Source organism: Gekko japonicus, unplaced genomic scaffold (assembly GCF_001447785.1).
Source record: "Gekko japonicus isolate JY-2015 unplaced genomic scaffold, Gekko_japonicus_V1.1 scaffold540, whole genome shotgun sequence".
Lineage (NCBI taxonomy): Eukaryota > Metazoa > Chordata > Lepidosauria > Squamata > Gekkonidae > Gekko > Gekko japonicus.
Window position 1 is genome coordinate 962,319 of NW_015173690.1, and position 23,622 is coordinate 985,940.

Here is a 23,622-nt window from a genome sequence, read left to right on the forward strand (position 1 = left end):
CTAATCGCAGACTTGCATTTTATTTGCCACAGCCTGTGTTCCCTTTTATCAACGTCACTAGCTTTCCACTACTTAAAGGAATCCTTCTTACCTTTTACAGCTTCCATTATTTTGTTTGTTAACCATGCAGGCTTTTTTCTATATCTATTTGTGCCTTTCCTAACCTGCGGTATATATTTTATCTGAGCCTCTAGGATTGTAGTTTTAAGTAGTCTCCAACTTCCCCAATTGTTTTGACCTTTTTTACTTTTCCTTTCGCTTTTCTCTTTACATGTCCCCTCATTTCAGAGACGTTGCCCCTTTTAAAGTTAAAAGTGGTTGTGTCAGTCTTTTTGGGCAACTCCCTATTTATACAAATGTTAAACTCAATAACATTATGGTCACTGTTCCCAAGCGGTGCAATCACTTTTACATCTCTCACCAGGTCTTGGGCGCTACTTAGGACCAAATCCAGGATGACCTCTCCCCTGGTAGGTTCTGTGACCATCTGTTCCATAGCACAGTCATTAAGAGTGTCTAGGAACTCAATCTCTTTTTCCCGACTTGAACACATGAGAACATAAGAACATAAGAGATGCCAATGTTGGATCAGGCCAAAGGCCCATCCAGTCCAACACTCTGTATCACACGGTGGCCAGAAATACCAGTGCCATCAGGAGGTCCACCAGTGGGGCCAGGACATTAGAAGCCCTCCCACTGTTGACTCCCCCAAGCACCAAGATGACAGAGCATCACTTGCCCCAGAGTCCCTATCTATACCTTGTGGCTAATAGCCACTGATGGACCTCTGCTCCATATGCTTATCTAATTCCCTTTTGAAGCCGTCCATGCTTGGAGCCGCCACCACTTCCTGTGGCAGTGAATTCCAAGTGTTAATCACTCTTTGGGTGAAGAAGTACTTCCTTTTATCCGTTCTAACCCGACCGCTCAGCAATTTCATTGAGGGCCCACGAGTTCTTGTATTGTGAGAAAGGGAGAAAACTACCTCTTTCTCTACCTGCTCTTTCCCATGCATATTGACCCAATCAATGTGTGGGTAGTTAAAATCACCTATTATGACACAGTTATTTCATCTAGCTGCTATCTTTAATTCATTCATCATTTTATAATCCTCCTCTATCTTTTGATCTGGTGGGCGATAACAAACTCCCAGTTTTAAGCTTCCTTTTATTGCTTTAGTGATTTAAGTAGCCATTATAATGGTATATTTTGGCATAGACTTGTTGATAGATGCTGTATTTTGTTTGTTATATTTCATAAATTTCAAAAGTGCCAGATGATCAGATGCTGGAAAGCAGCACAGCAGAAGAGGACCCATTCATAATAGCCACTTCAGTCACCTCTGATGGTAGGGGCATACAGTGTAGGGCATCTTAGTTAAGATCTTAGTAGCCAACAGGTTCACATGAGGGTATGCAGTTCTGGTCTCCAGCCTTTTAAGGCTTAAAAGCTCAGAACCAGCACTTCGAAGTATTCTTAGAAACAAGCTGGAAACCGTTGAAGATTTTTCAAAACTGGTGGCATGTATTCTGTGTAACCAGTTCCAGTTGGCATCATTATAGCAGAGTCCTTTAACTATTGAAATTTCCAAACATTCTTCGGAGGCTGCCCCATGTAAAGCTTTGCATTAACTGAAGGTGCAGGCTTGGTACATACCATTCCATGGGCAGGAAGACTTATTTATTTATTTATTTATTAATCAGATTTATACCCCGCCCTCCCCCGTAGGGCTCAGGGCGGCTAACAAGGCAAGAAATCTTGCAACAATAAAAACATATATCATATAGTTTAAAACACATGTACAGTTTAAAAGCCAATCACAATAAAAATTAAATTTAAAGTGCTCATTGATCTTCTTTACCAAGAACCCTCAAAGATGACGGACCAGTCCAGAGTTCCCCATAGTCCTTCAGCGGTTCCAGCATTCATTCAGATGTTCTGATGTTTCATTCCAGGGCCTCTTCGACCCCCCATGATGACAGTATAGCGGGGGGGGGCGGAAGGCGGCGGCCCCTACTCGAAAGCCTGGTGGAAGAGCTCCGTTTTGCAGGCCCTGCGGAACTGCATCAGGTCCCGCAGGGCCCGGATCTCCTCCGGGAGCTCATTCCACCAGGTAGGGGCCGCCACCAAGAAGGCCCTAGCCCTTGTAGCAGCTAGTTTTACATCTCTGGGGCCCGGTACAGTTAGTAAATTTTGGGCCCCAGACCGTAGTGCTCTTGGGGGAACATATGGGGTAAGGCGGTCCCTTAGGTAGGCTGGACCCACACCATGTAGGGCTTTATAGGTAAGAACCAGCACTTTGAAGCGAATTTGGTACGCTATTGGCAACCAGACTAAGGCTACGCTGCTAAATTTAGCACTATCCAAATAAGATGACCATAGGGACCAGATATTTGTAGTCAGTTGGTGTATTCGGATTTACAGAAAAACTGAAGGGAAGACTATGTATGTCTTGGATTATACTTTTTTAAAAAAATTATGAGGCAGAGAGGCCATTTTTAGTAGTGCTGGCTTCTCAAAGTGTCTTTATTTGTAAATTAAACCTCTAGACCACCCTCCTCAGTGGTATACAACAATAAAAGCACATTCATAAATTAATAAACAAGTTAAAAGAATAGGAAAATACAACAGACATTTCTAGGTGGCACTAATAACTACAAAGTGTGCTATTGCCTCGTGGGAGGGGGAGGCAAGAAGTAGAGGTGTAAGACAAGATGGAAACGCTGTCCTCAACCAAAAGCCTGGTGGAACATCTCTGCCTTACAGGCCCTGCAAAACTGCATTAGATCCCGCAGGGCACAGATGTCATTCAGCAGAGAGTTCCACCAGGTTGGAGCCAGGGCTGAAAAGGCCCTGACTCTGGTCAAGGACAGCCAGATGGAAATTTTGAGATGATTTTGATGGACCCTGACTAAGGTTCTAATACTTAGGTAACTGACACATCAGTCCTAAAATAAGTTCTCCTAGATCTAAAATGCTGCTTTAGGCACGCTCCAAAGCTTAGGTATGTCTAATAGAATTGTTCACCTCTGAACAGCGAACTGTCATGAATGATTGTCTGAACATCCACTGCATTTCCAAAGGAATTTGTGGTTTGTGTGTCCCAGCCACTTACTTGAGATATACATTCTGTAGTTTAAGCAAAACACATTTTGAAGTGAATGGATCATCAGGCAAGTGGGGTTTTTTTTTTAAAAAAATTGGAATGTCAAGTTTGAAATGTATTATCTAAGTGCTCATTTATTTTCCTCCAGTTCAGTTTCAAACATATTACTGAAATGCATTTCTGAACTGGTGCATTAAAAAGACTGATGTTTTGTTTCTTTCTTTTTTTTTTTTAAGTTTACAACCAGTTACATTAAGATTCCACTTGAAGGTAAGATACTACATTGTTTCACTGAATTTCTTGAATGAGATCACCGAAGCAACGTAACAGAGTTATTAGCACAACACAGCTCATTAGCAAAAGACCCACCCTGGTTGTATCTGATGTGTTAAGCATGCCATAGCTGCTTTAGATAGGTGGCACCACAGTTAAAAGAAGTGCAAAGTCACACCAAGGGTTGAATCTGGACAGCTTTTCCACTGAATCTTTCCCAATTTCCCTCCTTTCTGTGGCCCCCATTCCACATGACTTGTTACATGTAGGTCCCATGAACCACAGCATAGCTTTTGTTGGTGGTCAAAAAGGACCACTCCTTCCCTTGTACCAGCAGAAAAGTTGGTTGGATCCAACCCAATGAGTGCTTTTGCCTCTTTCTTTGAGACAAGTGTTCACTTCTTAGCATGATGTGCTTCAAGCTTAGCTTAACTAAAAGCTTGACAATTATGTAAGAATGGCTCTTAGCGGTTTTCAAAAGCAGTTTTTACTTGTGCTTGGTTTGATCCAGCCCATTTTCATTGAAGAGAAATTGTGTCTTCAGGCTTAATTTAGTCATGAAGGCTATCTATTTATTTTAAATTTTGTTCCCCACAGTGGCCCTTAATAAGAATATGGACCTGTTAGTAGATACCAGACACTTAACAAAGGTTGGTCTGTGGAGTGAAAAGAATGATTCCTCATCTTTAAGGAGTAATGTTGTAATTTTTCTTTGGCTGTCATCAAATTATGTGGAACAGATTGAAAATCAAATAGGAACATCTATGCTAAACACAAAAGGTATGTATTGTTTCTAGTTAACGTACATTTGTTAGGCATTCTAGGCAACATAGAATTACACTGAATACACTATGAATATGTCTGAATTTAGATTTTAATTTGGGAACAATGAAATAAAAACACTGAATGTTTTAAAAGGACAGAATTGAGGGTTTTGCTAAGATTTGCCTTATATAATGCTATATGTCACAAAACAGTGATCTCCACTGTTATGTCATTTAATTTGTTGATGATCAAGTACCCAAATGGAAAGTCCAGGAAAATGAGTGCTATGGTAAGACTTTGTTGAAAATTTGTATGGAGACATTAAGAAACTATGTTAAGTGTCTTAATATGTTAAGTGTCTTTTGAAACTTCAATATCTTGTTAGGTTGTATCCTCAAACTATCTATTCCAGGATACTTTTAAAAGATATTTAACTGTTTACTCATACTTGTTTGAAGAGGAATTATAGAAGCACTTGTATATCCAAATTGCAAAGATACAATTCTTTGTGATAATATGCTAAGTGACATGTTTGGGATGAATAATCAAATTTGTATCCATTTAAGAAGTCTGTACCACTCAGCCCTTTGAGAATTCTCCTCGTTAGCAGAACAGTGGAAGACTCCCTATCATCTATATAAGATACTCTCTCTGAGAGAGACTTATCTGTTATAACACAATGAAATATGAGTGCCTAGGCATTTGATCATTAACCAGCAAGACAAGCAGAAAGCTTCTTCAAATTAATGACTTTATTTTAAATAACTATTTTTTCTTAGCAAGAATTGGAAAATAAAATAAAAGTGCTACTTAAGCTATAACCATAGAAAAATGCATGCAGTAAAAATCAGATCTCCTAACACTTCTCAACATTAGCTAAATACACAGAGTTTAAGGGAAATCAGGTTTTAGCCAATTGGGAGAGTCTTATGCAAAGTTTTGAAGACACACACACCCAGGGCCAACTTATCTATTAGGCACTGTAGGCACAGTGCCTGTTAGGACCCACAATACTTTTAAGGGGCCATGAAAATGTTTTAATTTTTTTCTCACATCAGAAAAAAAAATGAAATTTTAGGGCCCCAAAAAATTGTTAATTTTGCCTCAAAGAGAAAAAATAAAACGTTGAAGTATTTAAAGTTATATCAAAAATAATGTTAATACTGATATTATTATTTATTTATTATTTATTTATCAGATTTATACCCCGCCCTTCCCACAAACCAGGCTCAGGGCAGCTTCCATACAAGCATAAATACAGTTAAAATCATACAATTATTTAAAACACAACAGATAAAACAAATACAAAGTGCTGGCGGCAGTTAAAAGATTAATTTAGATGGCTTGTTTTCAAAATGAATTTCCGCTTCCCAGATGTTCTCAGATGTTCTTCTGCTCATAATTTCTTGTGGCATCGACTCGATGTTAAAACCACGAGCCAGGGCTCTATGGCAGCGGCGGCCCCTAATTAAATGGCTGGCGGAAGAGCTCCGTCTTGCAGGCCCTGCTCCTCTGGGAGCTCATTCCACCAGGTAGGGGCCGCCACTGAAAAGGCCCCAGCCCTGGTAGTAGCTAGCCTGGGCTCCCTCAGGCCAGAGAGGGTCACCCGATTTTGAGACCCGGACCGTAGTGCTCTCTGGGGTATATATGGGGAAAGGCGGTCCCCTAGGTATGTCGGACCCTGGCCATATAGGGCTTTAAAGGTAAGAACTAGCACCTTGAAGTGGATTCTGTATGCTATTGGCAGCCAGTGCAGTGTCCTCAGCACAGGCTGGATGTGCTCCCACAGCCTGGCTGCAGCATTCTGCACTAGCTGCAGCTTCCGAATCCACGACAAGGACAGCCCCATGTAGAGAGCATTACAGTAGTCTAGTCTCAAGGTGACTATCGCATGGATCACTGTAGCCAGGTCAGCGCAGTCGAGGAAGGGAACCAACTGCCTTAATCAGCCTAAGATGGAAAAAGGCCGACTTAGCAGTGACTGCTACCTGGGCCTCCATTATAAGGGAGGGATCCAGGAGCACTCCCAGGCTCCCCACCTCCAGCGCTGGCACCAATGAAGCCCCCCCGAAGGTCGGAAGTGGTATCCCCATCCCGGAACCGCCCCGACTCAGGCACAGGACCTCAGTCTTCGCTGGATTCAACTTCAGCCGACTTAGTCTAAGCCAACCAGCCACGGCTTCCAAATCTTCCGGTCCGGAGTCCAACTGGCTACCCAACATCTGATAGAGCTGGGTGTCATCAGTGTACTGGTGGTATCCCAGCCCATGCCTCCAGGCAATCTGGGCAAGAGGGCGCATATAGATGTTAGATAACATCGGGGACAGCACTGCCCCTTGAGGCACACCGCACTCAAGCAGGTGCCTCCTAGACTGCTGTTCCCCTAGCGCTACTTTTTGTCCCCGACCCTGGAGAAAGGAAGCAAACCATTGCAGGGCAAGCCCCTGAATCCCCATGTCGACGAGGTGGTGGGCCAGTAACTGGTGGTCGACTGTGTCAAACGCAGTTGACAGATCTAACAGCAACAGTATCGCCGACCTGCCCCAATCCAGATGTCTTTGGAGGTTGTCTGTCAGAGTGACCAGTGCCGCCTCTGTCTTGTGTCTCGGGCAGATGCTAGACTGGAAGGGATCTAACACGGAAGCATCATCCAGAAAGCCCTGCAGCTGTATCGCCACCGCCCTCTCAATTAATTTGCCCAAATAGGGCAAATTAGACACCGGCCAATAGTTGGCCAATTCAGCTGGGTCTAAATATGGTTTTTTCAGGAGAGGGTGGACCATCACTTCCTTGAGTGCCCTAGGGAACTGGTGGTAGGGGCCCACAGAGGCAAAAGTGCCTAGGGCCCATGAAAGTCATAATGCAGACCTGCACACACCCCTCTCCTATGGATTAAAGGCAGTCCTATACCTTTCCTGGCCAGCTGCTGAACTCTACAAAGGTTATATAAACTACATAAGAACGTATATGACAGGAATAGATGAGGTTAAAATCAGAGATACAACATGTTCATCTGTACTACATGTCAGTACTAACAATGTTTTTGCTGTTTATTAGGATGTATGACTGGCACAAAAGTATATAGCTTATATACTGGTGGGTGGCACTGCATTAGTGTAAATGAGGAGTAATGTGAGCCCTCTCCCCTTCACTGGGTAGACAGTGTCCTTTGTGAACTGGGCCCTCCATGTGGTACCTGATCATGTGGAAGCCTGATTTACTTGATTCTTCCCCGTCTTTTGCAAGGGTAAGAAATGCAATTGGATATTCGTGCAGAGGATCTGAGTTACACTGCAGCCTGTCTTTTGGTGGTAGAGGTGCGGGGCATTTGCTGTGCCTCCAGCATGATATTACAATGATACATTTATTTGGATGGGGTGGCATTGTAGTATCAGGGCGTAGGTATCTGTGTGTGATGTTTGGAATGTTTTCAGGATTGTATAGGTTTGTTAGTATTCTAATTTGGGAGTCCTTGTAGTCCATGCAGAGCACCTCCTTGCTCTACTGGAATAGGGTTGTTGTTTAGGCCTTTGTAGTGATCTGATCTTAAAATTGTAGCTTCATATGGAAGCTGCAGTAGCTCAAGTGGTTAAGACACTAAACTGCAGGCTGGAAGGTCAGTAGTTCAGCAGTTCAAGACCCGAGTGAGCTCCCGTCTCTGGTTCCAGCTCCTGCCAACCTAGCAGTTCAAAAGCAAGAAATTGCAAGTAGATAAATAGGTACCACTTTGGTGGGAAGGTAACAGCATTCCGTGCGCCTTGGTGTTTAGTCATGCCAGCCACATGACCACGGAAACATCTTCGGATAGCGCTGGCTCTTTGGCTTGGAAACTGAGATGAGTCGGATTCGACTGGCTTTCGAGCAAGGGAAACCTTTACCTTATAACTCTGGTAGATTTCTGTTAGTATAAGAACTTTGTGTTCAGAAGGCATGGGAGTGTCACAGAGCCAAATGGTTTAAGTGATATGCAGCTAATTTAACTGGCTATTCTTGAAAGATTTTAATCTAGCAGTTCAATAGAAGAAAATGTTTTGATTCTTTCAGAGAAATTACAGTTTGTCTTCAATGCTTGTTTGTCTTTTAACTGTAAACTATTATCTGAAATACTGATCTAATTTCTTCCTGTGTTACTCTTTGAAATGCATAGAGAGCATGAATTATTAGAATAATCACTGCTCAAAGATGCTTTTAATAAATCTCTGCTAAACACATGTACTTTTCTCATTATAGCGAAGAGTACTGGATTCCTTTTCCTTAAGCTGTCACAGTCACTCACAGAAGAGGAGCAGTTCACATTAACCAAGATAATTTTGGAAGTAAGCAAGAGGAATTCCACTCCAGAACTCACTGACTTTTTGCCTTGGGAACAAGCAGTTCTGCTTCTTCAAGATATTTCCACTGAAGAAAGCTCCTTCATTAATTATTATGATACCTGGTTTCAGCAAGAAACGAAGAACACTTCCGTTCTGGTACAACTGCCACCTCAGGTATATCAGATGTTCTTGAATGAATCCTTGGACTGAAAAAGTTTGGAAAGAGAAACAGCAGTTTCTCTTAAGGAAAGCTTATCTGCATTTGTAACTCAGCTTTATTTTTCTTTACCATTCATTTGTATTTCTTAATGGGTCATGAAAGGCTCTTGAGGCATAATGGAGCCGTTCCCTGAGACGAGGAGGTTGGAAGCGACAGACTTAATTTTTGTTTGTTGGATTCCATACAAATCCCACTGTCTTCAAAGAGAGTCCTCCAACATTCCTAGCTCAGCCTCTTACTTCAGCAGTTCATGAATGACCACTAGGTGTGTCACTGCTGTATATGAAGAGCTAGATTTGAGTCCATTAGCACCTTAGAGGCCATCAAGATTTTTGGGATATAAGCTTTCAAGAGTCAAAGGCTCCTCTGAAACGTCTCCTGTGGGCAGAGTCATAATGAGTGTGTGGATTGCTCAGGATATTTGTCACCTTCGCTTATATACTTCAGGGTAGTGACTTTATGTCATTTGTTAGCTTAATGTCTTAAAGGGTATTATTGAGGGATAATTTATATACCGTATATACTCGAGTATAAGCCGACCCGAGTATAAGCCGAGACTCCTAATTTTACCACAAAAAACTGGGAAAAAGTATTGACTCGAGTATAAGCCTAGGGTGGGAAATGCGAAATGCAGCAGCTACTGGTAAATTTCAGAAATAATAGATACCAATAAAATTACATTAAAAACACATAATATTTATTTCAAAGAGAAACAGTAAATTAGCTCTATAAGTGGAAAAGAGGGTCAACAAAAACAATATGGTATCAACAATAACTTTAAAAGTACAAAAACCTTAGCTCAAGCAGCGAACAAAGTTAAAACATAAGAGTTAAAATCCTTCAATCAGCAGGCGATCTAGCAACCAGTGGAGGCGGGGCGGGCAGCGGCGGCTTCTAGTGTTCTGCTGAGCGGAGGAGGTCTTTTAACTCCTCTGTTATTATTGGCACGTCAGTCTCCGCTCTCCTCTCTCTTATGTCACTGGTTGCTAGACGCCAGTCGGGAGGCGATCTAGCAACCAGTTTAGGCGGGCGGGCTGCAGTGACTAGATCAGTTTAGGCAGGCGGGCTGCAGTGACTACAGGCTGATATCTGGCTGCGGAGCGGCGGCATTTTCTGGGGTAATTTTTTTTCTCACTCGAGTATAAGCCGAGGGGGTGCTTTTTCAGCACAAAAAATGTGCTGAAAAAGTCGGCTTATACTCGAGTATATACGGTAATATAAATGTTTTTACAGTTGTAGAATTTGTTCTTTAATAGGCTGTTCTGGTTGTACAAAGTTGTCCCTGGTACCCTACTTGTGGACTTGCCTCTACCACCATGTAAAAGGACCAATTGCCCAGCAAAAAAACAGAGGCTGGCAGGATCCTGGCATCTAGCCAAACCAGAAGGGCTATGGGGGGGGGGGAGTACCGGGCACAAGCGGTAGCTTGGCCAAGACCTATCCAGCAACCTCCACAGTTGTCACCATGGCAACAAAATCTGAACAAAGCCTGAGAGCCGCATGGGATGTGAGTTGGCAGTATGGGGGAGAACTCAAGAGCTGTTGGGAGCTATTTAAATTTCAACAGCTGAGGAGGATGGTCTTGGGCTGACTCCTCTCCCAGAATGAGAGCCAGTTTGGTGTAGTGGTTAAGTGTGTGGACTCTAATCTGGGAGAACCAGGTTTGATTCCCCACTCCTCCACTTGCACCTGCTGATGTGATCTTGGGTCAGTTAGAAGCTCTGGCACAGCTGTTCCCGAAAGAGCCATTTGTGTCAGAGTTCTCTCAGCCCCACCCACCTCACAGGGTGTCTGTTGTGGGGAGGGGAAGGGAAAGGAGTTTGTAAGCCGCTCTGAGACTCCAAGTGAAGGGCGGGGTATAAATCCAATCTCTTCTTCTTCATCATCCTGGAGTACCCCATGAAGTGCATATTTGTTCCTTTGGGAGGAGTGTTACTCCATCTGGAACAGGTTGAGCTCCATTTCCTGCTTTAGCTTTTACTCCTGACCCACAGTCTGGACAAAATACAAGTGCTAAGTTTCAGTTTATTCACCCTCATTCAATCTTTCACTGCCTACAGACACTGATTTAGAACTTCCACTGCCACCCTAGAATTAGAAGGAAATATGAGAGAGAAACCACAGCATATTGATAGTGCTGAGCCTGGAACCTTCTCTGAGCTGCTTCATTTAGATGTTTGGAGAGCCACTTTGGTGTAGTGGTTAAGTGTACGGACTCTAATCTGGGAGAACCGGGTTTGATTCCCCACTCCTCCACTGGCACCTGCTGATATGACCTTGGGTCAGTCACACGCTCTGGCACAGCTGTTCCTGAAAGAGCAGTTTGTGTCAGAGTTCTCTCAGCCCCACCCACCTCACAGGGTGTCTGTTGTGGGGAGGGGAAGGGAAAGGAGTTTGTAAGCCGCTCTGAGACTCCAAGTGAAGGGCAGGGTATAAATCCAATCTCTTCTCTTCTTCTTCAGAATCCAAGTGAGTAAAGGAAGCAATCTGAAGGGAGGGGGCATGGAAGAGGTTAAACCTTCTCCCTTCTGTATCTAAAGACTCAAAAAGTTTCAAGAGAGTGACTTGGGTCGTGCTAATGCAAGCTCCACACCCCGGGCCCTTCTCCTAATATTACTAATAAGACATTGGTTTCATCTGAGTGGCGTATCCATGTTTGCACCCATACATGAACTCTATTGTGATATGTCTAAACAGCAGGTTTTTAGAGGTTCCAAGCACCCTCAGCTTCTATACAGGTTGATTAGGGCACGTGTATAGCTGGGACTTCATCCCTGTCTGTCTCTGTTCCAGTGTATTTAAACTGATGATGATAGCCATCTACGTAGCATAGCTGGTCAAGACAGCTTCCTTTATCAAATATTTCCAAGAGGAATTGCCCTGTAAAAGCAAATAACTATTCGTATCATTATTACATTTATGTAAGATTTCAGTTTAAGTGAAGTAAACTCATATATAACAAATAGTAACTTGTGAAAAGGCCATTTAGTTTTCATTCTGTCCCTTGAATCCAAAAGCCTTTTCAAATAAAATTGTGTAGTGTTTCTAAAACTATACCCAACAGACCCCTTCAGTTGTAATAATTCTGTATAAAAAATTCCTTAATTGGAATATTCACTTAGAGGTGCACGCTGAGAAGGTCTTGTCCATGTTAGAAACTTTCCATATACACAGCAGGAAGCTATCCTCCTTCTAAGGAGTGTTATATTCTTAGTCAACAAGGCAGGTGAAGAAGAATAATGGGGAGGGAAACTGGTGAAGAAAAATCTCGCTTCCACTCTGAAGGTGAGCAGCAGATCTGATTGTCCCACATTTTCTGCATCCCAATGGTAGATTGATTCAGGGACAACAACTGTTTTCTAATTCATAAAAAGGCAACTATATGCTGTGTTTTGCAGCCCCCTCTCACATTTCAGCTGTCCTGTTGGCATGTTCCATGCATCTAATGGGGCCTTTAATGTAGAACCAGAAAGATGATAATGCCTTTCTTTCTTGCAGGAATCAAAATTAAGCCTTACCAAGCCCAGTTACTCTCTGCTGCAGAAGCAAAGTGGTGGCCAGTATTCCTTTTCAATTTCATCTGCAAAAGAGGATGAATGGAAAGAGTTCCAAGAGACCAGATCTGTTCACTAGTATGTACAGTTGTTTAAGTGATCTTGAATTTATATAGCAATTAAGTACTGCATTAATTTAATAGCCAATGAATGTAAAATAGTGTTACTATCAAATAATCCTATGTTAACATGGCTGGTCAAAATATGTTATTGCATACTTTAGTTCAAAGGCAGAGAAGCATTATTTTTAGGAGAATAAGCAATCTAGGAGATGAATTTTGGTCCTAATGCACTTATGATGTTTTGCTCCCCTGTTATAGCTTCATGTTTCTGATTCTTCTGACCACTGTGCTACAATCACAGTAGTTGTGAGACTTTTTTCTCCTATTACTTGTTGCTATTTAACATTTTACTGCTATTGTTATACTAGACACTAGAAAACAATAAGGTTGGGTCCCGTCCCACCCACCCAAAGCTCACACAAACACACACACACACACACACAGAGTTATTCTCACAGAGCTGAACCTTCCAATCACCTCTTCCAGTGATACTTGTTTCTGGGCAACCCTACCCCACCCTTCCTGAGGTTCCAGGATTGTTCCAGAACGGCATGCAGAGCAGCAACAGGGGCATTGTGGTTGGTAGGAGAGAATCAGCAGAATGTGGAGGGTTGTGTGCACAACGTATTCTTTGATTTTGTAGAAGTTAGTCAGTGCTGACCCAGGGACCTCATGCTTCACATCTGATGAACTAGAGTAGGGTAGGCAGTGAGAGTGGTTGAAATTAGCAATAACTTAGAGGAGCATTTCTGGGTAGAGTTATGCCGATGGAGGAGTGCTAAGATGAGGCAAAGGAAAGGTTTTTTGTTTGCTTTGTTAAGTGTTAATATGTGCTACACAAATCTGTGTCCCGTGTGTTCAGTCCCAATAATAAAACACGTAGTTGGAATCCAAGTAGAGAAGAAATCCGCCAAGTTTTATTCTGAATAAAGGGAAGCACCTCAACTCATGAAATCAATCCAAGGAGTTCAACAAATCACAATATGTCACATAACATGCCGCAGCAGGTTGGCTGGGGAAGGGAAGGGCAGGCATGCAGACATGCCCCCTTCCTTCCCTGAGCCTCTCCACTTTTGTGGAGAAACTCGGGGAGTGGGGGAGCATGTTTAAATGCCTTTTTTCCCTTCCCGATCTGGGGAAGGGAAAGAAAGGCATTTTAAACACGCCTGGATCCAATCTTCTCCAGCTGTGGAGCACCTGGAGAAGATCAGGCAGGGAACCCAGGCATGTTTGCATGCCTGCCCTTGGCTTCCCCAGCTAGCCCGCCATGGCAGGTTTGCTGGGGAAGGGAAGGGCAGGCATGCAGACATGCCCTCTTCCTTCCCTGAGCGTCTCTGCTTTTGCGGAGAAACTCGGGGAAGGGAGGGAAAGGGGGGGGGCATGTTTAAATGCCTTTATTTCCCTCCCTGAGGGAAATAAACATGCCTGGGCTCCCTGCCTGCTCTTTTCCAGCTACCTCATGTCAGCTAGAGAAGGGAAGGCAGATAGCAGAGGCTTTCCCTTATCAATTTCACTTACAGCTGACTGTAAGTGATTCCAGCTACCAGAGGGAAAGAAGGCATTTTAACATGCCTCCTTTCCCTCTGGTGGTGAATATCAGATCCGAATATATTCAGGAATACCAAATATTCCCCAATCCAAATACTTTACTGGCATTTACCAATATTTTTCAGGTCGGATTTACCCAAAGCCCAAAAATACCAACATTTTTTTTTGCACACACCTAATGGACACATGAGCTGCGGTGGCTCAAGTGGTTAAGACGCTGAACTGCAGGCTGTGGAAGGTCAGTAGTTCAGCGGTTCAAGACCCGGGTGCCGCAAGACAGGGTGAGCTCCTGTCTCTAGTTCCAGCTCCTGCCAACCTAGCAGTTCGAAAGCAAGAGATTGCAAGTAGATAAATAGGTACCACTTCGGTGGGAAGGTAACAGCGTTCCGTGCGCCTTGGTGTTTAGTCATGCCGGCCAAATGACCACGGAAACGTCTTTGGACAGCGCTGGCTCTTCGGCTTTGAAACGGAGATGAGCGCCGCAACCCTAGAGTCGGATTCGACTGGCTTTCGAGCAAGGGAACCTTTACCTTGACCTTAATGGACACATGAGAGAGCTCCATATACATTGTTGCTATTAGGCCAAACAAAGAGATCCCTTACTTTCTGAAAGGCTGCTCTCATGTCTGCCTCCCTCCCTAAAATGTTCTTTGTTATATTTTGGGACAAGGACTCATTGCTACCTGACTGCAGATGTTCCATCTATAATGATATACATCTTAAAAGACTTACACTTGCAACATTGAAATGTATGTGTCTTGGTTCACATCGGCCTTCATGTCTTTGGCCTATTCAATACTGGTCAACTTTGTACACAAGCTTATTGTTTTATTGCTTTCTATAGTGCCCCCCCTCCCACTTCTCGGAGCTTTATGTTTTCTTATGGTTTTAAAAACTTATTTTAAAGACTACAGTTTAAATTAGATCAGGACAACATTAACTTTCATTGGAATAAGCAGGCAGACTACCTGTATGGGTAATTCTGCCCTTTGAATCACCATGAGACAAACATTTTGTATACTAAGGCACTTAACAGCTTATGAGAAATCAGCTTATGCAATTTGCATCAATAAAATATATTTCTGAGCCTTTTGATCCAGCATTATTTAAAGATTATTAAGAAAGCAGGCTTGAAAACTGGCTCTCTGTTGAACAAGCTAGTAATTTCTCTCAAACACTTTCACTGTGAAACCATTGTTCTTCTTACACCAGGAGCTGCAACATATTTAGCCCTTATCTGTGTTCCCCTAAATAGCCAGCTTACAGAAGGAGATAGAAAGAAGACTGTTTAAAATCATGTCTAAAATCTCTATAAGGATATAGGTGGCTTCTTAAAAATCTTAACCTAGTAACTTATGAACCACAGAATTTAAAACCAACCGTAATATTCATAGGCCATTAGAATTAAAATTTTTAAAGCATTAAGAATATTAGTAGCAGGTAGGCTTGCTGCCAAACAGCCCTAATCCAAAGCTTCTTTGTTCATTGTCTAGCATTTAGCTGTCTGACACATTTCACTGGAGTATCCAGATTTCTTCAAGGCCTTGCTGTCTAGCGCTTACCTCAGCTCTCTTGCTGGGTGTCTGCTTTACACAGATATTCGGCTTGGCCTTTTTTACTTTTTAAAATCATTTCAGGCCTACTTTGGCTATTCGGTTTAAAACCATTGATTACTATTAGCAAAGTAAATATAAGACCATTGATTAATGTTTAGTATTACAAGACTAGCAACAATACTTTGGGGAGGGTCCTGTCCTTCCTCTACATCTTGAAGAGGGGTTTGAAGGCACAAAGGGAGAGTGGATGACTAGAGAAAGAAGCTAGTCATTAATACTTTAATAGCATGTCATATTACTGAAGGTAGAGGTGGCTGACTCTGAAAATCTTCGCTGTTTTCATATATCATGCAGAAAACAGCAAAGCATAGATGTACTGTTTTCTAAATTAAGGCGCTTCATATAGTAATGTCATTGTCATATATAGATCTGATTTCTTCTATTAAAAAGGAAACTGAGCTCTAGTAAAACTTTAGGAACACTTGCCTGTATGTGGTAGCGGGATTGAGAAGAAGAATTACTATGTAGTCAACCCCATGTTGTCCCCTTTGCAGTGGATTATAAATAAAGAGGTGTTTGAATCACAGACTATAGTGTTAGGACTTTAAACACAGAGATTAGCCTTCTCCCCTGCAGCACACCAGAATCAACAGGAGTCTTTTAGGGTGCACGCCACATGGAAACAGGCATATAGAGGCATTAACAAATGGACACTCCAGGCTAGGAGCCAGCAAGCTGCACATTAAAAAAGGCCTGTTGGTTGACAGTCTCATGGAGGAACTAAAAAGGCAGATTATAGCTCTAAAGTCATTACATTTATACATTTATACCCTTCTAGTGGGTGTTCAGGAGCTGCGGTGGCTCAAGTGGTTAAGACACTGAACTGCAGGCTGTGGAAGGTCAGTAGTTCAGCAGTTCAAGACCCGGGTGCTGCATGATGGAGTGAGCTCCCATCTCTAGTTCCAGCTCCTGCCAACCTAGCAGTTCGAAAGCAAGAAATTGCAAGTAGATAAATAGGTACCACTTCGGTGGGAAGGTAACAGCGTTCCGTGTGCCACATGACCATGGAAACGTCTTTGGACAGCGCTGGCTCTTCGGCTTTGAAACGGAGATGAGCACCGCAACCCTAGAGTCAGATTTGACTGGCTTTCGAGCAAGGGAACCTTTACCTTTATCTTTAGTGGGTGTTCATTCTATTTGATTTAGTTCCTCTCCATGTAGCATGAACCAGCAGCGCATATCTTCAAATGGAATAGCTTCATAAGTGTCTGTTTCTGCTTAGATGAGGTTTTTTTTGCACACTAGTGTGAATTTATGCTGCTGTTTTGCCTTCTGCTAGCCCCTGGACCCAGAACTGTGATTCTGCATAGCACTTAATAATTTAGCACTCTATCCCCATTACTATTGCGTAACCAAGGTATTCCCCATAGCAGCAGCAAAATGTGAAAAATAAATGTGAAAATAAAAGAGACAAGCATATTTGTGATCCCAAGTTTTACTCTATATTTTAAAAAATAATCACTAGTTGCATTATTTTACCATTATGCCCCAATGTAATTGAAGATACTGGTTTTTATTTTATTTACATATTTGTAAGATTGCTTTCTCCCCATACCTGGGTTTTAAACTTCCACACTTGCAAGCAAAATGGACAAAAATGTAAAAGCTTTTTAAAAAGTCTTTTAAAATAAAAACATTATTGTAATCATTGTATTGTATTGTATACAAAAATAATATGGAAGGGGACCATGTTGCATGCTTTTTAACATGGCAGTGTAATCAGCAAATGGTGAGACATTATCAATCTGTGTGGCTGTCCCATCTGTTTATAGGGGCATCAATATTGTTTTGCCAGTCCACACTAGATAAGCTAGCACTGCATTTCCATTTAGAGACAAAAACAGTGACACAAACCAGCTCTAAAAAAGGCAGGCAAGCAGCATGGAAAACAAGGGACCACAGTGTTTTGGCAGTTATGCCCAGATTGTTCATAATGGCCATCTGAATAAATAATGGCAAGTCGAGACAGAATGACTAGTGTAAAAGCAACTTGAGCTTCCTCCTCAGAGAAAGGGGCTTATTACAAGGAACAGCCCATCTATGTTCCAAAGACTCAGGAGTGCAATTTATGATTGCCTGAAATTTTTGTATATTCATCGTAACATGGCATTAACTAAAGAGTTTCATTTCTGAAAAGCCTTTTGAGCAGTCTTTCTCGAACAGCCACTTTTGCTAATTAGTTGAGGCCCATTTTTCTAAAACCTTCAACTTCAAGTTACGTCATAGCTTTTTAGTTGCCGTCCTTAACATTCAATTAATGTAGCCGAATTATATTAATCCCCTGATTGATCATGATTCAGACACCAGTGGCATGAATGGTTTTACACCACTGAAGGCAGAGTCCAATTTTATATATATATATTTAATCAATGTGCAGTGATGAACCATTGATTCAAGAACACGCAATTGAAAAGTGTTTGGTTATCAACTGAAGTATAAATATCCATATTCTTTAATTCTTGTATTGTAGTTATCATTGAAATAGCACTAGAACATATTAGCATAAATCTTTGACCTTGACTTCTACTTACTGTGTGTTATGCATCGTGAGTTCTATTCTGCCATTCTGCTCAGCTAAGGGTAGTGTGTTGTGTCAACCCAGACCAATTTCGCAAAAGCAGTTGTTGCACCCTCATTTTTTAGGATCAAGAAGAATCAGGGAGAGATGCAGGTCAAAATGTGGCTGCGCAGCAAATAGTGGGAAATTGAGCACTACAACCGGGGGAAATGGGAGACCAAAGGCAGAACAACTGCATTTGCGGAATCGGTCACAGTATGTGTTCCTTTACCTCAAGGTGCATCCTGCCAATGCAGAATCTTCTCCATTGGTGAGATATGCCTCGTGTCAACCAAACATGCGGCCCTTAGGTGAGTAGAGTATTAGGATGTAGCCCTATGGATGAATCCAGTGACAGACAACTGGGTTAGTCAAGAGGGTCATACAAGGTACCGATAACATAAACTGTCCTATTGTTGGACGTATTTCTGTCTTGTTTATTTAAGAGAAGCTATTTCATGTGTCTTTTACTTTTTAGCTTGATGGTTTATCCTCCTCGACCTGCAAAAGGAGGACTGGGTGTAACGAGTGAGGACTTGGAGTGTTTGGAGTATGGAGAATTCCTTAATGATGTGATCATTGACTTTTACCTTAAGTGAGTAATAAAGGATCATAGAATCATAGAGTTGGAAGGAACCTCCAGGGTCATCTAGTCCAACCCCCTGCACAATGCAGGAAATTCACAAATACCTCCCCATCCACACCCGTAGTCTCCTTCAACCTTTACTCATAGGACGGTCTCCAGACCCCTCACCATCTTCGTTGCTCTCCTCTGGACACATTCCAGCTTGACTATATCCTTCTTAAATTGTGGTGCCCAGAACTGAACACAATACTCTAAGTGAGGTCTAACCAGAGCAGAGCAAAGTAATATGGTAAACTCTCTGGTTGCTCAGGACTAATTGTGTTAGAGGAGACTAATTTGGAATGTAGAGAAAAGTGTATGGACAATAATTTCCAACCTGGAAATTATTTTGTATAATTTCATCTCACTTTTCCTCCAAGGCACTCACAGCAACTCTGTAGGAGTTATAGTAGCTCTTGAGAACTTTTCTGACTAATTTCTGGTGCTTTGTTAAATATGGATCAATTTTACACTGATTGTACATATTTTACTTTTGAGAGGATGCCCTAGAGTCACTGCATAATTCCTTAGTCTGAGGAGATGTATTGCCTTCTAAATTATTAAACAACACCCTTATTAGGATTCAAAATTAGGCTTTTCTTCAACCCATCACTTAGCATCTTATGGCTCTGGGCTGTATGGGGATTCAGCAGTAACATTTCCTTTCAGGGGGTGATTAGGATGGTAACAATGGCCAAATCTAATTCCCTGATGTATTCCAGCTACCCCTCGGTTTGCTAGCCCTGAGGCAGGAGAAGGGAGTGGAGAAACTGGCCGTGGTGGCAGAGGTACTTACTAGCAGTGTACTCTGTGGAATTCAGGAACTGTCTTCATTTGTACAAGGGAAAAAAAGGAGAGAGAGAGAGAGAGGGAAACAACTTTTGGCTTGTCCCCTCACTGCTCAGTTCAAAAAGTGGTAGTCCCTCATCACTGTAGCTGTGATGGAAGGAGCAAAAATAATTCCTCATACTGAAGCCTTTTTCACCCAACCTTTGCACATAAATGAGTGGAAGGGGATGGAATCAACATAAGAAATGAAATGCTTGTGTATCTTTTTACTCTTCTGTAGGTACCTCTTGTTGGAGAAAGCTCCCAGACAGCTTGCTGAGCAGTCACACATATTTAGCAGTTTCTTCTATAAATGCCTGACCAGGACAGAAAAAATCTCAGAAGAAAATCCAAACCTTTCGTATGTTATCTTTAAATGCTTAATATTTATATACATTTAAACTGATTGAAAACTTGACTGTATCACACAACAGAATCACTCCTTCATCTAATGTTCTTTACAATGATTAGAAGAACGGAGTGGAACAATGTAATAAGATTAAGGCTGTACCAGAGAATTCATATGAAGCTGTCCTTAGATCTGTTTAGCAGGATCCAAAGAAAACCAATACAATAAAATGATTAAAAACAGCAATATAAGTATTATCAATAACATAACAGAGAGAGATGGAACCATCCAGGTCAAGGCCTGGGTAAAAAGAAATGTTCAGGCCTGGCACCCAAATGAAGACGTCAGGTGAGCTTCAAGTAAGAAGACATTCACACATCACAATCAAAGAGGAAGTCAACTCTTTGTTATAATGACTGAAACAAGACCCTTCTATAAATTGGAGTCATATGCTTACCTACAATCCAGGATTTCAAGTTATGGTTTAATCCTTTGATTAAGACAGGAAGTTACCAATCTCAGTTCCGTATGCAGGGGGAAGAGGGGAGGAATATGTGATCCCAAGAATAAAAATAACCCAGATTCATTCTTGACACAATCTTTGTTTTCAAGTCCAGTAGCACCTTAGGGCCCAACAAGATTGTCAGGATATGAGCTTTCAAGAGTCAAAGCTCACTTCGTCAGATAAGAAGGGATATCAGACAGAGGGAACTTTGATTCTCAAAAGCTTATACCCTGAAAATCTTTTTTTTTTTTGGTCCCCCTGGAGGGGATTTTTTATTGCATTTTTTTATATACTACAAACTACAATGAAAAATTGGGAAGGGGTAACTACATCTAGAGAGAAAGGAAAGAAAACCACAACTAACTAAAACCCCAAGAATAGGAGATCATCACAACAGCTTGTATAAATGTTAAATTGCTAATATTACTTTGAACATAGTTGGCTATGCTAATTTTTTAATCGTTTTATCCAAAGTTTTAACCATTCAAGAGAACCCCCAGAGCATCACAATAAAACTTAAGTTTAAAGGCACACTTCAGAGTCCTTCAGCCTTCATTTTGTGTTATCTTTTCTAATCCTCAATTTATATGTACGCTTGGGGGCAGCTGCCCCCTTATCAGAAAAAGAGTCCTCGTCGGAAGACCCCGAGTCCAATTTGCCACTGGATTTGCTGTTATCTTCTTCCTTCTTGACCTCGGCTGGCTCTCCCAGCTGCACCTTCAGGAACTCGTGCTTTGGAAACAGTCAATCTTTTTTTTTTTACCTTGTAGTTTGAAAATGACTCCTTCTGGAATTAACACAATGCTGTTTGTTTGAAGAAAAAGGATTAAATCTATATTTCCTTCTCTTTTGCCTTGAAAATAACTCCTTCTGGAATTAACACAATGCTGTTTGTTTGAAGAAAAAGGATTAAATCTATATTTCCTTCTCTTTTGCCTTATTTCGAATGGAATGTCTTTTAGAATCCTGATAGTGTTGTCCCCGATTTTCAAGGGTGTTCCTGTAGTTGTTTTCAGGATAGAATCCCTCACGTGTCGCTTTGAGAATCTAGCCACCATTTCCCCAGGCAGATTATTCTTTTTGATGTACTTGGAATAGGACCTATAGACCACAACCATTTTGCTTGCAAGATACTCCGCTTTGCTTCACTCAGGAGTTGTTTTAGTTTCTCACCTTTTAATTCTGGGTTAGAAACCCAGACTGTAGGACCAAATTTGCTTTCTCCATTTGCAGCTGTAAAAGTTGTGATTCTTCAGAGACTTGTTTCTTTTCCAGCTTTTGCACCTTTTTTTTAACTTTTTTGGCGTTAACGTCCATTTCCTTCACCTTCTTAGCCGTTTGCTCCGTAATTTTAAAGTCTCAGTCAGTTGGAGCTGTTGAGTTGCTAGATTCTGATTTAGATTTGTCAGCTGTTGTCCGATGTTAGTCACCTGGTCCAGCAGAGGGTGCAAGGACTCTGCCAACATTTTGGAGAGCTCGGTGTTCTCTTCCGGTCGAGGGCTCAAGCCGGCTGGTTTCACTTTTACTGGTTTGTCTTTCTCTGCCCTCTTCCCCCGCCATCTTTATGGATTGTTTACTTTTATGAAAACTTGCTAAAGTCTCTGAAATACGCCCATATGCTTATCCGCGCTCTGGTAAGTCTCTCTAAACAGATTTCAATGCTTTTTCTTCTGCTCCCCCCTAAATATTTTGTTGTTTAGTTCATGCGTATGGGAGGGGCCCCTCCCCCGCTCGCTTTTTTTGCCGTTCCCAGGGGGTAGCTTTCTTATTAAATTCTCGTTTCGCTTTAACCCGACTCAGTTCATTGTTGGTCATACGACCTCACTCGGCATATGTTTAAAATGCTCGATCTCCGACGCTTGTCCCGGTCAGCGGCTCTAGATCCATACGGACACTCAGTGGCAGGACTGTCGGGGCAGAAGAACGCCTCAATTCCCCAGCATCACGCTGGCAAAGAGGCCACCCCTCAAAAGCCCCATGGCTAGGAACCTTTTGCCAAGGCTTCGGGGGGGGGGTAGGGACCCGTGCCCCCCCCTCATTTCCGCTGGTGCGCAGATCACATCCCCAGGAATTCTGGGAGATGCGTCTGCCAGCGTGTCGCCATAAACCAGAAGCCCATACCCTGAAAATCTTGTTGGTCTCTAAGGTGCTGCTGGACTCGAATCTAGTTGTTCTGCTGCAGACCGACACGGCTACCTTCAGAAATGATCATGATGACTAAACAGAGCTCTTGCAATCTCCCCTCCTCAGTATACATCTCTGTAGGGTTCTGTTGAAACTCCTTTTCTCATCACTCTCATGAAAAGGATTAGATAGCTACTTCAAACAAATTCTGGGTGCAGTTTTAATTCCCACAGCCTTCAGTTTCTTGGAAAACTCAGTGTTCCATTTCTTCATCTTCCATGGAGCTTTCAGTTGTGGGATGTTTATTTTAGTTTCTAGGTCATGAAGAAGACAGCTTTTTAAATAGGTAGGCAGGTTTTATTAAATAGTTTCAAATGATAGAAATATTGAATTGCTGGAAGGTCACAACCCATTTTATGAGGGATTGTAGGTGCTACCAAGAAGATGCAGCTACTCCATCCAGGATATTTACCAACATCTCTGGCCATGATTGCCTGGGGAACAGCAGTGGAGAGAAGATAGGAACCATGGATGCTGCTGGCTATCCTGTCAGTTGCGGTCTTCTTTCTGCTCCACCTTGCAACCTTACCCTACTGGAGCTTTAGTGATGAGCTGTTGGGGCCTGGCCAAATGACCTCCTGATAGTTAGCGAATTCTCAAACATTGATTTACCTAGTGAACTCATAAAGAATTTATAATTTTATTGACTTTTGGAAAGTGATAAAAATACTGTTGTTGTTCTGAATGAATAGCCTTAACAGAATTATTGGTGGGGTTTTATCCACAGATTGGCGCAGAGAAGACACAAAAGAGTAAAAAGATGGACTCGACATATAAATATTTTTAATAAAGACTACATTTTTGTGCCTGTGAATGAAGAGTAAGTCTGATATATTTACTGAAATGTAAACTGCTGTTTTCTCTATGTTTCAGTTTCAGAAGTTTTCATTTATGTTCGATTATATTTCATATAACCCTAGAGCTTGAGCATTTCCAAGAGTTAATGCAAATGTTTCAGTATTCTGCCGTAAATGTATGGGAATAGAAATTAGACGTCAATATTTTTTTCCCCAGAAACGTAGGCCTGGATCAAAAGAAAGATCATTGATACAGGGTTTTTCCCCCAACCATCTGTTTTATAATTTTTATTTGTTTGTTTTATTTTGCCATCAAGTTG

At 41.9% G+C, this 23,622-nt stretch overlaps 1 protein-coding gene across 1 annotated transcript in view; it reads left to right on the forward strand.

Annotated features, from left to right (window-relative positions):
- Positions 1–23,329, forward strand: part of SENP7 (SUMO1/sentrin specific peptidase 7) — a 60,298-nt gene extending 36,969 nt beyond the window's left edge. The window contains exons 12-18 of the mRNA XM_015423143.1: positions 3,343–3,376; positions 3,977–4,159; positions 8,375–8,631; positions 12,176–12,309; positions 18,493–18,609; positions 19,709–19,828; positions 23,233–23,329. Coding sequence (XP_015278629.1) covers positions 3,343–3,376; positions 3,977–4,159; positions 8,375–8,631; positions 12,176–12,309; positions 18,493–18,609; positions 19,709–19,828; positions 23,233–23,329 — 942 coding nt within the window. The remainder of the gene's footprint in view (positions 1–3,342; positions 3,377–3,976; positions 4,160–8,374; positions 8,632–12,175; positions 12,310–18,492; positions 18,610–19,708; positions 19,829–23,232) is intronic.
- Positions 23,330–23,622: the final 293 nt, after the last annotated feature.